General features: G+C 36.6%; 1 protein-coding gene across 1 annotated transcript in view; it reads right to left on the reverse strand.

Annotated features, from left to right (window-relative positions):
- The window catches only part of LOC129230518 (annulin-like), a 51,387-nt gene that overhangs the window by 15,744 nt on the left and 21,610 nt on the right, over positions 1–14,033 (reverse strand). The window contains exons 6-7 of the mRNA XM_054864921.1: positions 7,493–7,658; positions 907–986 (exon numbers count right to left, since the gene is read on the reverse strand). Coding sequence (XP_054720896.1) covers positions 907–986; positions 7,493–7,658 — 246 coding nt within the window. The remainder of the gene's footprint in view (positions 1–906; positions 987–7,492; positions 7,659–14,033) is intronic.

Genomic DNA, 14,033 nt, shown 5'->3' on the forward strand with positions numbered 1-14,033 from the left:
CTCCTAACTGGGGCTGTAGAGTTAAAGTCGGAGTCAGAGTCGGAATAGGAACAATTTTCAGTTTATTAGGTGATACGAGTCACATCCAATTAAAAACGAAATGTTAATTAAGTTACATTAGTAAAAAGTTATTTTGACCAATGTGCACCCGTACACTTATCACAAAGATTATACTTACAGCTGATACCTTTAGGGTATTTTTATTTCTTACCAATCGTAAATAATGAAAATTGGTAATCTGATGGTTTTTACTATTTCAATTCAGCTATATAGAAGTTTCTTCTGAGCAACGTTGTTTTACACCAAAAAACTTCTTTTTAATGTAAAATCTGCTTGAATTAAGCCTTGAAAAAAGAAAATAAAAAGGAATGAATGCAAACGGCAGGCGATTAGTAACTAAGACAGCAAAAATCAGTCTCTCTAAATAAATGATAAAAGCAACCGTCGACATTGCAATCTGAAAAAATCAAAGGAGCATCAACTACAGTTAAATGAGGATTATAAGAAATTCTTGATGGATAAAAGAAAAAAAAAAAAGAAAAGAAAAATAAAAAGGAAAAATACATTTTAGAAAATACTAGTTACATTATCTTAAGTTTTCTTGTTTTGCTCTTGGAAAGTTTATGAGCCCAATCCTTAGGCTTTCTGAAAAACCTCCACTGCAGCCCTGCATTTGCTGCGCAGTGTCATTCAAAACGCGATATTGACGTAGGAGGAGGAGGAGGTTAGTTTAGTTTTGCACTGTAAAAAATTCCAATTTCACTGATTATTTCCGTTGAACGTTTTCAAGGTATGTTACTGGCACAAATTGGGCACATTAGCTGCCCATTATTTTCCAGGAACATTTCTGAATGCTTTTAGAGTAGACGTGAACAATTCTTGATTCGTGAGCAAAGATGAACTCACCTTCTTTCGCCTTGTAGGCGTCAGTGACGTCCTCCCTATCATAGGAACCTGGTTTCAGCGTGCTGATGAACTGGCCGACGCTGAGGAGAGAAAACACGACTTTTCAACATCCTCTTAAGCATTGGTTTCCTAGGAGCGAACACGCTTAGCGTCGGCGTCGCTCCTCGTCGAAGCGAAAACTTGATTCTTCTGCTCATGCGCGCCCGAGCTAATTCGGCGTCGTGAATGGCCACGCCGGAATCCACTGGACTTTGATTTCAGCGTTACGGCGATGAGTGACGTCGAAGATCGGCGATTCGCTCCTAGGAAACCGAGGCTCTAGATATAACTAGAAAATCGCCCGTCAAGGTATGACGGGCGAAAATTTCTTCTACATTTGAACGAAGTCATTGCCTGTTTGGTGATATTTTGATAGTTAAAGTTTTAACCCTAACACCAGTGGATTGAAATAAAACTCCAGTCGATAGTGTTCATTGTTGACCCCTTTTTCGTTTCTTCATTCCCCTGAAATGACACAGTCTTACCTGTAAAACAATTAAATGACCGGATCGAGTTCAGCCTCACGACAAAGGCTTTCGCTGCATGTTAAACATTACCAAAACACATAATCAAATGATCATGCCATGGCGCGAGTTTCATTGTTGAAGCACGCGGGTTACCCGATCATCGCGTATTATTTATACGAGGATCGCCGATTATCGAGTAATTTGCTTGTTTCAACAATGAAACACGCGCCACGGCATGATAATTTTATAATGTGTTTTGATAATGTTTAACATGCAGAGAAATGCTTTATCGTGACAAGGCTGAACAGGAGCCGGTAACTTAACTGTTTTACTGGTAAGATTGTGTCATTTCAGGGAAAAGAAGAAACGAAAAAATAGTCAACAATGAACGCTACCTACTACTGGAGTTTGGGGTTAATCCACTGGAGTTAGGGTTACTTTTAACAATCAAGATATCACCAAACAGGCAATGGCTTCGTTCAAATAAATGTAGAAGCAATTTTCATCTGTCATACCTTGAGGGACGACTTTCTAGTATTTAATTACTTATGATCAGCCGGATATTGACAGCCCGACTCGAATGTAAAGTGTTGCAATGTAAAGAAAAAGTTTCTTTAGTGTTTCAAGTTTCATTATTAATCTAGATTATTTAGTTCTCTAATAGAGGTGGGCAATTTCGTTCTTTTTAATGATCCCGATCATTAGAGGATCGTTCATTCTTTTGATCCGTTTATTCAAATCGTTCATTTGAAAGACTTAGTTCATTTAAAAATGTTGCCGGTGATCTCTCTTCACGACATAATGACGTACATTCGAAGTGTTTCCTTGGATCAGAATTATACTTTGAAAGAAAAGTAACTAAAATTTTCTAAAAGTAAGAAAATATGCATATGGAACATGAATCAAAAAAACTTTATTCATGTTTAGATGCATAAAGCAATTATGGTTCATTTTGTAAGATACTTCTCAGTTGTTGAATGATAAGATATGTTTTCCGTTCCAAAAATCGCAGGTTAAACTTCGGCATGTCAAAAAATTAACCCCGGCGCTGCATGGGTCAGTTATACACTGTTAAAACTACAGGTTGCGTTTGGCACCTTTCAGGGGTGAAACGCTTGTTCACCAGCGACACCCGAAAGAGAGCCGAAATTGCACCTCTAGCAAGGGTGAAAAACTGGCTCCCTTCACTCAACGTGCACCGTAGGTGAAAAGATGGTACTCTAGGTGAGAAAAATGGCACCTTTATTGCTTCCTATAGGGATTCCCCTCCCCCCCCCCCCCCCCCGTGTTGTGTGCGTTTTTGAATACAATTGTGTTTTATTTATTTTGATTTATATATACGAAGGCATTTGATCACATTTCAACTTTCGAACATAGTTTAGAAGTGTTCATGACTTTAATTTGTCTGTTCGTGCACTAACTTTCTTATATTCACACTTGAATTGCTCAGTAATTAATATGTTTTTGACAATTTTTACTATAATCCGTACCGAAAATGAACAGGGAAGGTATTTATCAATCATTTGCCGGAACAACCAGAAATATTAGGTAACATTAGATTAGAATCATACAAAAATAAAAGCGTTTCATAAACGTTTAAAATTTTAATCGAGCGTAACTTATCAATACTTATTATAAGATTCGATATTTGAGTATCCTTATGCGTACAAGATAAATACTAATTTAAAAGCCGTTCTTTCTAATGTCAAGTTTTCCGTCAGATTAAAAATAAAAACGAGCAGATAACTACATTAGCTTCATGCAATAACGCCTGAGAAAGATACGTTAACCAAAACACGATGTGAAACATGAGTCAAACCGAGGTCAAACGCTGAGTGAAAGATTTCTTTTCACGCAGTTTTTTTTTTCTCTGCCTTTTGCTGCTCTGTTCGTTTCCACTACGTAGTTATTTCATTCAGAATAAATAGACATTGGTATAGGCTGTTTACGTCGATGCATTTTTATCCCGGAATTAGCAATTCAATTATCAGCTGATTTAAACGTTTTTATTTTTAGTGTTGTTGTTGTTCAAGATAGTACTGATAGATAGTTTTAGGTAACAGTTTTGCAGGACATAAATAACAAGACATTAAATGTTTAATAAGGTAAACGGAACAATAAGAGTTGTCAACATACTTTAAACACTTTAAATATGTTCGAAAGTTCTAAGAGCTACAATATGATCAAATGCCTTTACTTACGCGAGATTTCGAAGATTAATCCACGAAATTTTCAGTTTTGTACTTCATTCAATGTGAAAGTAAATTTCGTTGCAACTTCCTTCGTTCGCCATTCAAACTGAAGTTTCGTTGGAGGATAAGTCAGAGCGCATGCGCAAGGAGTCGCTCTCCTATTGAATGGTCTTTTAGCACTTTTGTTGACGTCGTTCACCCACTGAGGAACCAAAAGCACCTTAACGACACTTCCTAGCCTCTGTTTCACCCAGAGGCACCGTTTTTTCACCCTTGGGTGAAATTCTTTACCCCTGTGGAACTCCTGGTTTTAACAGTGTAATTATGAGAAACAATCGCTAATATCATTCGTTTTCTGATTTAACTGGAAGAACTAAAACACACCGCTTTGACGTGATTACAAATCGAGCTTCTTCCGCTCCGGCAATAAAATGGCAATAAGTACGAAGATAAAAAAAAGTACTCTTTTAGAAACGAAAAAACGACGTTTCAGCATATATACGTTTGAGGAATTTTCAAAATATGAAATTAAACTTCACTTGTTTAAAAAGATTTATCAGTTAGTAATTTATTTTTTTAACATAGTTTATAACCTTCTCTAAATGGCTATTGAAGACAAACTGTTTTAAAAAATGCAGCCGCCCGTAGTCCCCCCAAACTTGCTTTAGTTATTTTGGGAAATTTTAATTATTGTGGGTTCTTACTGCGATTTAAAATGTTACTAAATTTGGGGTAATCGTTTTGGAATACCTTGGATAAGTTCCCCATACTTTGTAAAACTGTGAAATCCTAATTTTCGTCGAAGAGATATGTCGCCAAATACTGATATACTTCTGGTGACTATAAAACGATGCTACACATTTTCAGCCAAAATGTTTCCAAAATAAGTTGTAAATTTGACGATTGTTTGAAATAGTGCGAAAGACAAATAATGGAAGTTTTGTGCTGTTTATGGATTTGCTTAATTTATTTGGCGGATTATTTTACATTTTAATTGAAGATTCTTTCAATGGCGATATTTTGGTTGCATGGTGACAATTGAGAAACAGTATTAAGTAGCCTTTAGCTTCAAAAACAGCGACAATTGAAAAAAAAATTAATTTGAATTTTGACATCTTGAATTCAAATTATGTTTTTTGCAATCACGAGTGTGTGTGTATGTAGGCGTGTGTGTTTATGTGTGTGTGCGGGGTATGTGTGTTTGTGTCTGTGTGCAGGTATGAGTGTTTGTGTGTGTGGGGGAGGGGAATGTGTATGTGTGTGTAGGCATATGTGTTTGTGTCTGTGTGCAGGCATGAGTGTGTGGGTAGTTGCGTGTAGGTGTGTGTGTAGTGTATGTATGTGTGAGTATGTGTTTGTACGTGGTGTATGTATGCGTGTAAGTGTAGGATATTGACGCAACCTGGAGATGGCTTTCGCTATAGGAGCAGCATCGTGAGGAGCCGGTCGACGGTGATGCAGCAGAGGGTGCTGCCGGGAAAATAAAATGATAGCACATCAAAACAGTCAAATGAAAGCAATAAGCAATCGTGATTGCTCAAAAAATTGCCAAATGCCTTAGCGATTGAAATATTTCCTAAAAAAAGTTTGATGAGATTCCTGCTAGGCAATTGGATAATGAGTAAGTGTCTAATCAACACAAATAAATAAATTTAAAAAAAAACATTAATTGCATCAAAGTTACATTAAAATGCAAAATAACAGCCCCGGATGTATAAATTTTGCCCCCCCCCCCAAACAAAAACTGTAGTTCCTCTCTCCAGAGACCAACAGTGTATGTTTGTAACGTTAATAAGTCTTAGTGATATAGTTTTTTTTTTTTTTTTTTTTTTTTGTCATTTTCTCTTCAATTTCTTCGGCCGTTGGGTCCCTTAAGGACGTGAGCTCTCCCGAACCACGGGGTCTGCAGGTACGCAGATCCGCGCCTGGAAAATGATCAACCAAATCCATTTATTGTCAATCTTGCGAAAATGTTTCTTTAAGATTTAACTTGAGAAAAGCCTTGAACACTCAAACGAAAAGCAAATATATTCAGCAATACAACAATTGTAACTACCGCCAGAGAGTTGAGATGATTCACTAAATACTGCATCGGGTTGAGGAAACACTTCGAACAAAGAAATAAAACGTTACTAACTCGTTTTTTATTTTATTTAGAAATTTCGAACAGGTGCCATCTTCAGCAGAAAAATCAAAGCTTTCCATGGACATATAATGTTAATATGTGCAAGTGCAAGTATTTTTTGACCCTCATATTAGAGAATTTATAGGAAAACTGCCCCCCTATGGTGCTTTTTGTCCCGTTCTCCATAACGGGACAAAAAGCACCCTATGTGTTATTCTGAAGCATAAGCTATATTATTGTAAAGTTTCATTGAAATCCATTAGGTAGTTTTTGCGTGAAAGAGGAACAAAAATACAATCTTTCACAATAATAATAGTAAAATTACACTGGTCAACAAGGTTTATGTTCCTCATTAAGTAAGTGGTGAATTTTAGATTTTAGGGAGTGCTGAAAAAAAATATGTCAATAAAAATATTCCATCACCCACAGATTCTTGAAAAATCCAAAATCTTTAGAATCTCAATTTAATCATATTTATTCAATGCATGTACAATATTTTTGTCATTTACCATTTTTTAAACAATTGCAAAGCTTAGTACTAGTATAAAGCACAAAAAATATATATTGTTTAAGAAGTTGTAGAATGGAAGATATTTTCGATGAAAAAAATAACGATACTTGTAAAAGAAATTCCTAAATTTCATACTTTATGTAGCTGTAAATGCTTTAACTGCGGATGCTGTATTATTGGCACTAACACACACATAAATAACATATAATATTCTAATAATGCTCCAAGAGTAATCCCGAGCATATTAGGAATAATTCGTCCTTGATATATCTTACTCCAATTGCAGAAGTATCCTGGAGGAATAGCTTCCCATGCTCTTCACTCACAGCGCCCATACTTTCAGGGGGAAAAATTTCAGTGACATTGAACAACCTCATTTTTTGTAACATTTTAACATGTCTCAAATTAATTTTTCATAATTAGGACTAAAAACTACATTATACTACTAGACAATGCCTAGTAAACTGGACTTTCATAATGGTTTCTATGCACTAAAAAAATGCAGTACTACCAAAATAATCTCCCGGAAACTGGACTTCATTAACGTTTTCTAATAACGCTACAGCTTCTTATGTGATGCTGCCAATTCTACTTAAAAGAATATGTATCGTTAACAGAAAAACTTATAGTTTCCTAGAGATTTTCGAAAAAAATGAGCTTTTTTTCCCGTTTTCACTGTATAAAGTTTGACTGCAATACGCGTCGATTTATTATTAGCAGCGCGCGCGCGTGTGTGTGTGTGTGCATGCGTGTGCGTGTGTGTAGGCATGTTTGTGTGCGTACGTAAGTAGGGCTAGACGTCATCACCAAGGTTTGGTCCCGCTCGTGGAGGCTGGGGGATAAGGGAGTTCTCAGAGTTAGGTTTTACGCTTCCTATTCCTATTCCTATTCAGAGTCACAACTGACTACAACTGTATTTATGTCGAGGACTGCATACTAAGTGCCTTGCCTCCATTATTTTATATACCGATAGATGGAAGCACCATTTTACGCTTAAGTTAAGTCATGAATGAGCGCATTTGTTATCATGGCAAAACGAACATTTGTCACCTTAATATTTAAACAGCAAGCTAGACTTATTCTCATCGTCATTGTATTCTGAAAAAATAGAGCAACATCCGGTTGTGAGCAGGTCGTAATTGCTCAAAAAAAAAGGGGGGGGGGTGACATTAGTTTGGATTTTCAAATGTGTGTGGGGTTTTGCGTTTAGACTGTGACGAGAAAAATAGAGAGGACAGAAACGGATACTCACTACTTCTTGTCCCATTCGAGCGCCTTGATTGGTTGATCTTCGCCCCTGCTCAGCCACGTGACGTAGTCGGCGTTCACTTCTCCCAAGACGAAGGGCGTGTCGTAGGGGCGCTGCACCTCTCCCCTCTTCACGGCCACCACGCTGCACGGACCCATGCGGTATACGCCTACAGACGAAATGAAGGATCAGAAGACTCCACAAAAACCCTACCTCAAACTACTTCCAGATAGTACGTCTATTTTTTATTCTTATGTAAAACTAGCCGCCTGCGGCGATCAGCTGGTTCACTTTTTTTACGCCATTACCCTTTTTACGCAAGCAGCCGCCTACAGCGGCTGTTTGGCTCACTTGGCATTCACTTTTTCACGCCAAGATTTGTGCGGCTGTTTAAATAAAGTTGGCTGCGGTATTAATCAATCTATATCTTCTTTATCATATGAATATGAATAAAATATTTTCTATATCTATCTCCAGTTCTGTTTTGTGTCATTCAGCTTTTTACGCCAATCAATGCCATTTTTCCTCGTAATAATAGTTTTATTTTGCAGAAAATAAAATTTTACGTTTTGCACTCTCATTGTCGTAGAATCCGATTTATAGCAATATTTTCTGAGCTGTACCACGAACTCTTAGTCTCTTCAAGGAAGACGGAGTTTTGCTATCATTAGCTCGAAACAAAATACCTTAATTAATGCAACAGTGTGGAAAAGAAATCATATTAAAATGTCGTCTGCTCGAGAAAGTCATTCATTCACGCTGTTTCTTTGCTGTTAAATTAATCGGAAAAAAATCATCCTTGGTCACTCGCGTCACTTCTATGACGAAATCTTCACTCAATAACAAATCAGAAGGATCATTTGCGTTTACTAAGGAATAGCTCAAAACTTTCAATGATTGTTTAACATCGATGTGGGTATCGCCGTTGGTTTTGTCTGCCTTCGTCTCTTTTTAACGCTCTTCTTCCAGTGAGCTGGGAATTGTGTAAGTTTATAACTTTACTTTTGAAATAGAGCTCTGGAATCAATCGCAAATATCTCTCGTGACCCAAGCTCGCTTATTAATGAGCCAAAACGAAGTTTATTGCATGTTATCTATAATCTGTGGAGTTAAGATTTTGATAGAGGGGAAGTTTTATCCGTTTGCGATGTCCCATACGCGTAAAATCAGAACTTATCCGTGTAAAACAGAAAAGAAAAGAACAAAAAATAACATCTGGGTCTGGCGATGGGCCCTTCGGGACCTTTTTATTTGAATGCTGGCAAGTTGCATTCAAAAGATGTTTTCGCAATCCGAATTGCCATAGCATCTTAGCACGTTAGTAGAGCGATAGCATGTTTTTCTTCATCGGTTAGTTTTCGTCGAGTCATGACAAAACTATAAGGTACTAGAGGACCCGACAGACGTTGTTCTGTTCAAACTTTGCAATTTGAAAAGTTAAAAAAATTTCAATAAACTATCAAGTGTTTGAATCGTTTTGTTGAAAAAAATAATTAAAAAGAAAATGTTTTAAGCTGCTTGGTGTCAGAATGCGTATATTTATTACAACTTGATTTATCCAATGCCCACTGACCAGTTGCTTTATTAACTATTTTTTCTCCCGTACTTGATGGTTTGTTCCTTCCGCTATACTCAAAGGATAAAAAGCGTCCTCAGATATTAAGTGTAAAAAACTAACTACCCATCGAGAACACACAAAAAATCCCGTTGCAACATCCCGCATATGAAAAAGAATAAAACAATCGAAAGGATTTCGTTTAAAAAAATAATAAAGGTAAAAAAGTTCTCTGAATAAGCGAAAACCACTCATCCTTCCCCCCCTCCCGTTATAAAATAAACACATTCTTCAACTAAAATGACTAAAAACTCTTTAAAAACGAAAAACAATTCTTTGCAATTTGAAATATTTCGCCAAATAAACAAAAAATCTATATATATAATTCTCTTACGTGCCGGCAAATGAAGGGGTGAATTTCTAAACCTCTGTTGGCAACACTTCGCCGATAAATCATGTAAACAAACTTCTACGTTGTTTTGAAATCTTGAATCACAGAATACTCAACGAACTTTTTTTTTTTTTGAGATGAGTTTGAGTCGGGCTGTGGCCCATTTCAACCTTAATCAGCAAAGAAAAGCTCAAAGAAGGCAGGAAACCGTTCTTGAATCAAATTTAAGACGAGCCATTTCCAGAGTTGTATTCTCTGATTCGCTGCCGATAATTTTTAGCGGCTGGGGAATTTTCAGTCAGCAGTTCCTTCAACAGATCAGGTGCGTCACACAATGCCGGTAACCGCACCTTTCCGTCATGGCAACATTTAGTATATTTATTTGCAGTACTACGCTCTTTCTGCCAATAAAGAGCACCACAAAATTCGCATTCTTCACACATTGCTCCACAATCATGTTCATCGGCAATGTTGTTTTGAACGCGTAGGCGCTTTGAGCGTCGTCTATTCTCTGCTTCAGTACGACAGTTCAGTTCAAAATGAATAACCGAGAAAGAATTTACTTTATTCCTTTTATTCTCAGCTGAAAGGTTTCGCCAAATTTGTTTAGGGTTATAGTAGTTTTAGTATTGTGCAAGCAAAGTAGCCTTGGCGAGTTTTCGCGTTTTTAGTTAAACCATTTTTTGTTCGTGACGTGGCAAGGATTCAGAATAACAACAAGAAGGACAAACGTTTGAGAAAATATGTTTGGTGCTCTCTGAGCCTGTTTTTAGTCATGGCCAGCTCTATGTGGCATTATCAAGAACAAGATCTTTTGAAGCAGTGTCAGTTGTGGCTCCCAAACGGGACATTTTTAATTGTGTATATGAGGAAGTTTTCTCAGATTAGAATATATAAGAGTGTAAATATGTAAATATATAAGAGTGTAAATAATGTAAATACATCCCTCGGGGGAGCCTGTAACCCCTAGAGGGCGCGTCCCCAGGTGGCGGATAGGGGAATGCCTTCATTGGTTTTCCAATGGGTGGTAGAAGGGAAATAAAATACCTTCCGCGGACCAACAGGTAGAAGTGCAATCTCTCCAAAGCAATGACAGACACTTTTGTATCTATAATGGTAAAGTTGTGCACATTGCCAAGGCAGTCATCTTACATACAGCAAAGTTAAACTGTCGAAAATCTGGCCAAAGCAGACAAATTAACATTATGAACGTAATTTTCATATTGGTTAAATGGATGGTGATCTAAATGCAATTACCAACTTTAATTTTTACGGAAAATTTTAGCTAGGCTAATGTATTGGCATACAGCGAGCGAGCGAAGCGAGCATGGATCGCGAAGCGATCCACAGGGAACTGCGTAAGCAGTTCCGGGGGTTGGCGAGCGATAGCGAGCAGGGGGCGATAGCCCCCTAGTACAATAAATTACATTAACAGTAGCTTTAAAATGTAAACAAATGATCAAGTAACTCGATTGTTTATAGCCAAAGTTACTGTAATATAGTCGATCAGTGCATCATTGCCTAATTTGTTCTTTCCAAAGATAAAGATCTTCCACGTCACTCATCTTTTAATACAAATACAAATACAAATACAAATGTGACGACCAGCAACAGGCACTGGGCCCAGCTAGGCTGGTCCTAGTCAATTAATTAGTCCCCAATGAAGATCAATGGCCCTCTTAAAGCTATCCACTCCCTTGCTCATTACCACCTCTTCCGGTAAGCTATTCCAAGTGCCCACGACCCTGCTAAAGTAGTAGTTTTTCCTGATTTCCAAGTTAGCCTGAGATTTAAATAGCTTAAAACAATGACCCCTTGTCCTGCTTTCCCCGCAAAAATTTAATCCATTTACATCTTTCATTTTGATAAATTTAAATAACTGAATCATGTCCCCTCTGACTCTCCTTTGCTCCAGGCTATACATGTTAAGCCTATTAAGTCTGGTATCATAATCTAAATCTGAGAGTCCCCTTACTAATTTAGTTACCCTTCTTTGAACCCTTTCCAATACAAAAATATCTTTCTTCAGATAAGGCGACCAAAACTGAACAGCATACTCCAAATGAGGTCTTACTAAACTCCTATATAAAGGCAGAAGAACTTTCTTAGATTTGTTTGAAATAGATCTATTGATGAACCCAAGCATTTTGTTGGCTTTGTTACTAGCAATACTGCACTGTTGACTAAACTTGAAGTCCTGATTTATAAAGACACCCAGATCCATAACATTTTCTGCCTGATTTATGACTGAACCCTGTAAACGATATCTCATACGCTTATTTCCATGACCTAAGTGTAGCACTTGACATTTCCCTACATTAACTGCCATACCCCATTTATCTGCCCACTTAGTAATATGATCTAAATCCTCTTGCAGCTGTTTTACTTGTTCTTCATTTTCGACAATCCCCATAACTTTTACATCGTCAGCAAAACAATTCATGCTTCCAGAAATATTATCATTGATGTCATTCATAAATATAATAAACAAAAGAGGCCCTAAAACTGATCCCTGAGGAACCCCACTTAAAACATCACTCCAATTAGAATGATTACCTCTCACAACTACTCTTTGCTTCCTACCAGTAAGCCAATTTCTAACCCAAAGTAAAGTTTTTCCTCCTATTCCAATGTCAGCTAACTTGCTGAGAAGAGCAACATGCGGTACCTTGTCAAAAGCTTTTTGAAAATCAATATAAACAACATCCACACATTTTTTGTTATCTAAAGCTGAGGTAACCTTGTCGTAGAAATGCAATAAATTAGTAGTACAGGATTTACCTTTCCTGAAACCATACTGCAAACTAGTCAACAGACTATTAGTCTCTAAGAACATCATGATCTTAATTTTGATCAAAGTTTCGAAAATCTTACAAATCACCGAAGTCAAACTTACAGGTCTATAATTCCCAGCAATACCTTTAGACCCCTTCTTGAAGAGTGGCATTATGTTAGCCAGCTTCCAGTCCTCTGGCACCGTCCCCGAGTTATAAGAAGCATTGAAAATATTCAAAATAACATCCACTAATTCCTCTGCACATTCAACTAAAATTTTTGGATAAATATTATCTGGTCCCGGAGCTTTAGTTGCTTTAATCTTTTTCAAATGAAATAAAACCTCCTCCCTGGAAAATACAAAATCCTCAAGCTGTATAATAGCTTGTGTCTTGTTAGTGTCAACTGTTATGACAGAAAACTCTATGTGTTATGAGCCAAAAACATACCAACAAAATTGATATTTTTGAAAGTAATGCTTATATGTCTTCGTGAATAGAAGCGATACTCTTGAAAATGTATAAAATTATTGCACAGTAAATAAACAAATTGCTGAAACTTCAGCTTATTTCCAATTATTTTGTGGGCAGAACTACCCTGTTGTAATTTATCTGGACAAAAAAAAAAATGTTTCGTCTTTAAAGTCCATCATCTTTTCCTTTAATAAATGTACTGATTAGTCTGATAATCCTTAAAGTATTCTTGACATTGGTGCCAAAACTTGGATGGATTTGAGACGAGAAACAAATGTTGCTAGGTACGGTACGTTCTGATCATTTGGCTAGGAAAACCTAAAGCACCGATCCAGTCACATGGTTCAAGTACGACGACAGAACACACGTTTTGCACCGAACCTTACAGTACTTTACTTTAAAATATATTCGGAACTCCAGCGCTCGAATACGCTACCTTGCGGTGATTTACAAAACTGCCGATGGAACTAAAACATTGCCACGTTGCGTTCCACGTGTGTCTGTTGACGTAAACACAGGCAGTTTGTTCTGAGTATTTATTAACGCAATCGATGTGTCTTAGTTTGCTTTCAGCTACAGAAATTAATTCGTCCCTTAGTAGTATTCTCGAGCTTCTCAAAATAATGTTAGTTTTCCTTATTTCTTTCAAAAAAGTATTAAATGGTGGAAGCGTAAACAAGAAAACTCTGGATTAACAAAATTGGATAACGTTATACCAGGTAAAATTTTTTATTGTTTTGTATGAATTTGTAAGAATATGAGTGTTTTTTAATCTTAAATTGATTTAACTAATCATATTTTACAGCAGCATTTAGTTGGAATGGACAGTATGCAAAATATTTTCTTGAATTTATTATCGTAGAACAAAATGAAAAATGTTTAACCGAGAAAGAATTTACTTTATTCCTTTTATTCTCAGCTGAAAGGTTTCGCCAAATTTGTTTAGGGTTATAGTTTTAGTATTGTGCGAGCAAAGTAGCCTTGGCGAGATTTCGCGTTTTTAGTTAAACCATTTTTAATTTTTATCATGAGTGGAATAAAATGGTAGTAAGATTACAGAATTCGATAAGTAAAAAGAAATAATGGTCAATCAACTGAAAAGAAAACTACCACCATATATAAACTGTGAGTACACATTTTATTTATTTTGTTCTGAGTGAATTTGAATAAATATCAGTTTTTCAATTCGATGAAAAAAAAAAAACCGAACTTAACAACATTGACTGGACACTTTTCCTTAACCTAATTCCACATAAATGATTTAAATAACCTTTGTTACTACAGTATCCTACTAAAATAGACAGTATGCAAATAAATTTTCTGGAAAATATTGATCGCAGAACAGATTGA

This window comes from Uloborus diversus, chromosome 9, assembly GCF_026930045.1.
Source record: "Uloborus diversus isolate 005 chromosome 9, Udiv.v.3.1, whole genome shotgun sequence".
NCBI lineage: Eukaryota > Metazoa > Arthropoda > Arachnida > Araneae > Uloboridae > Uloborus > Uloborus diversus.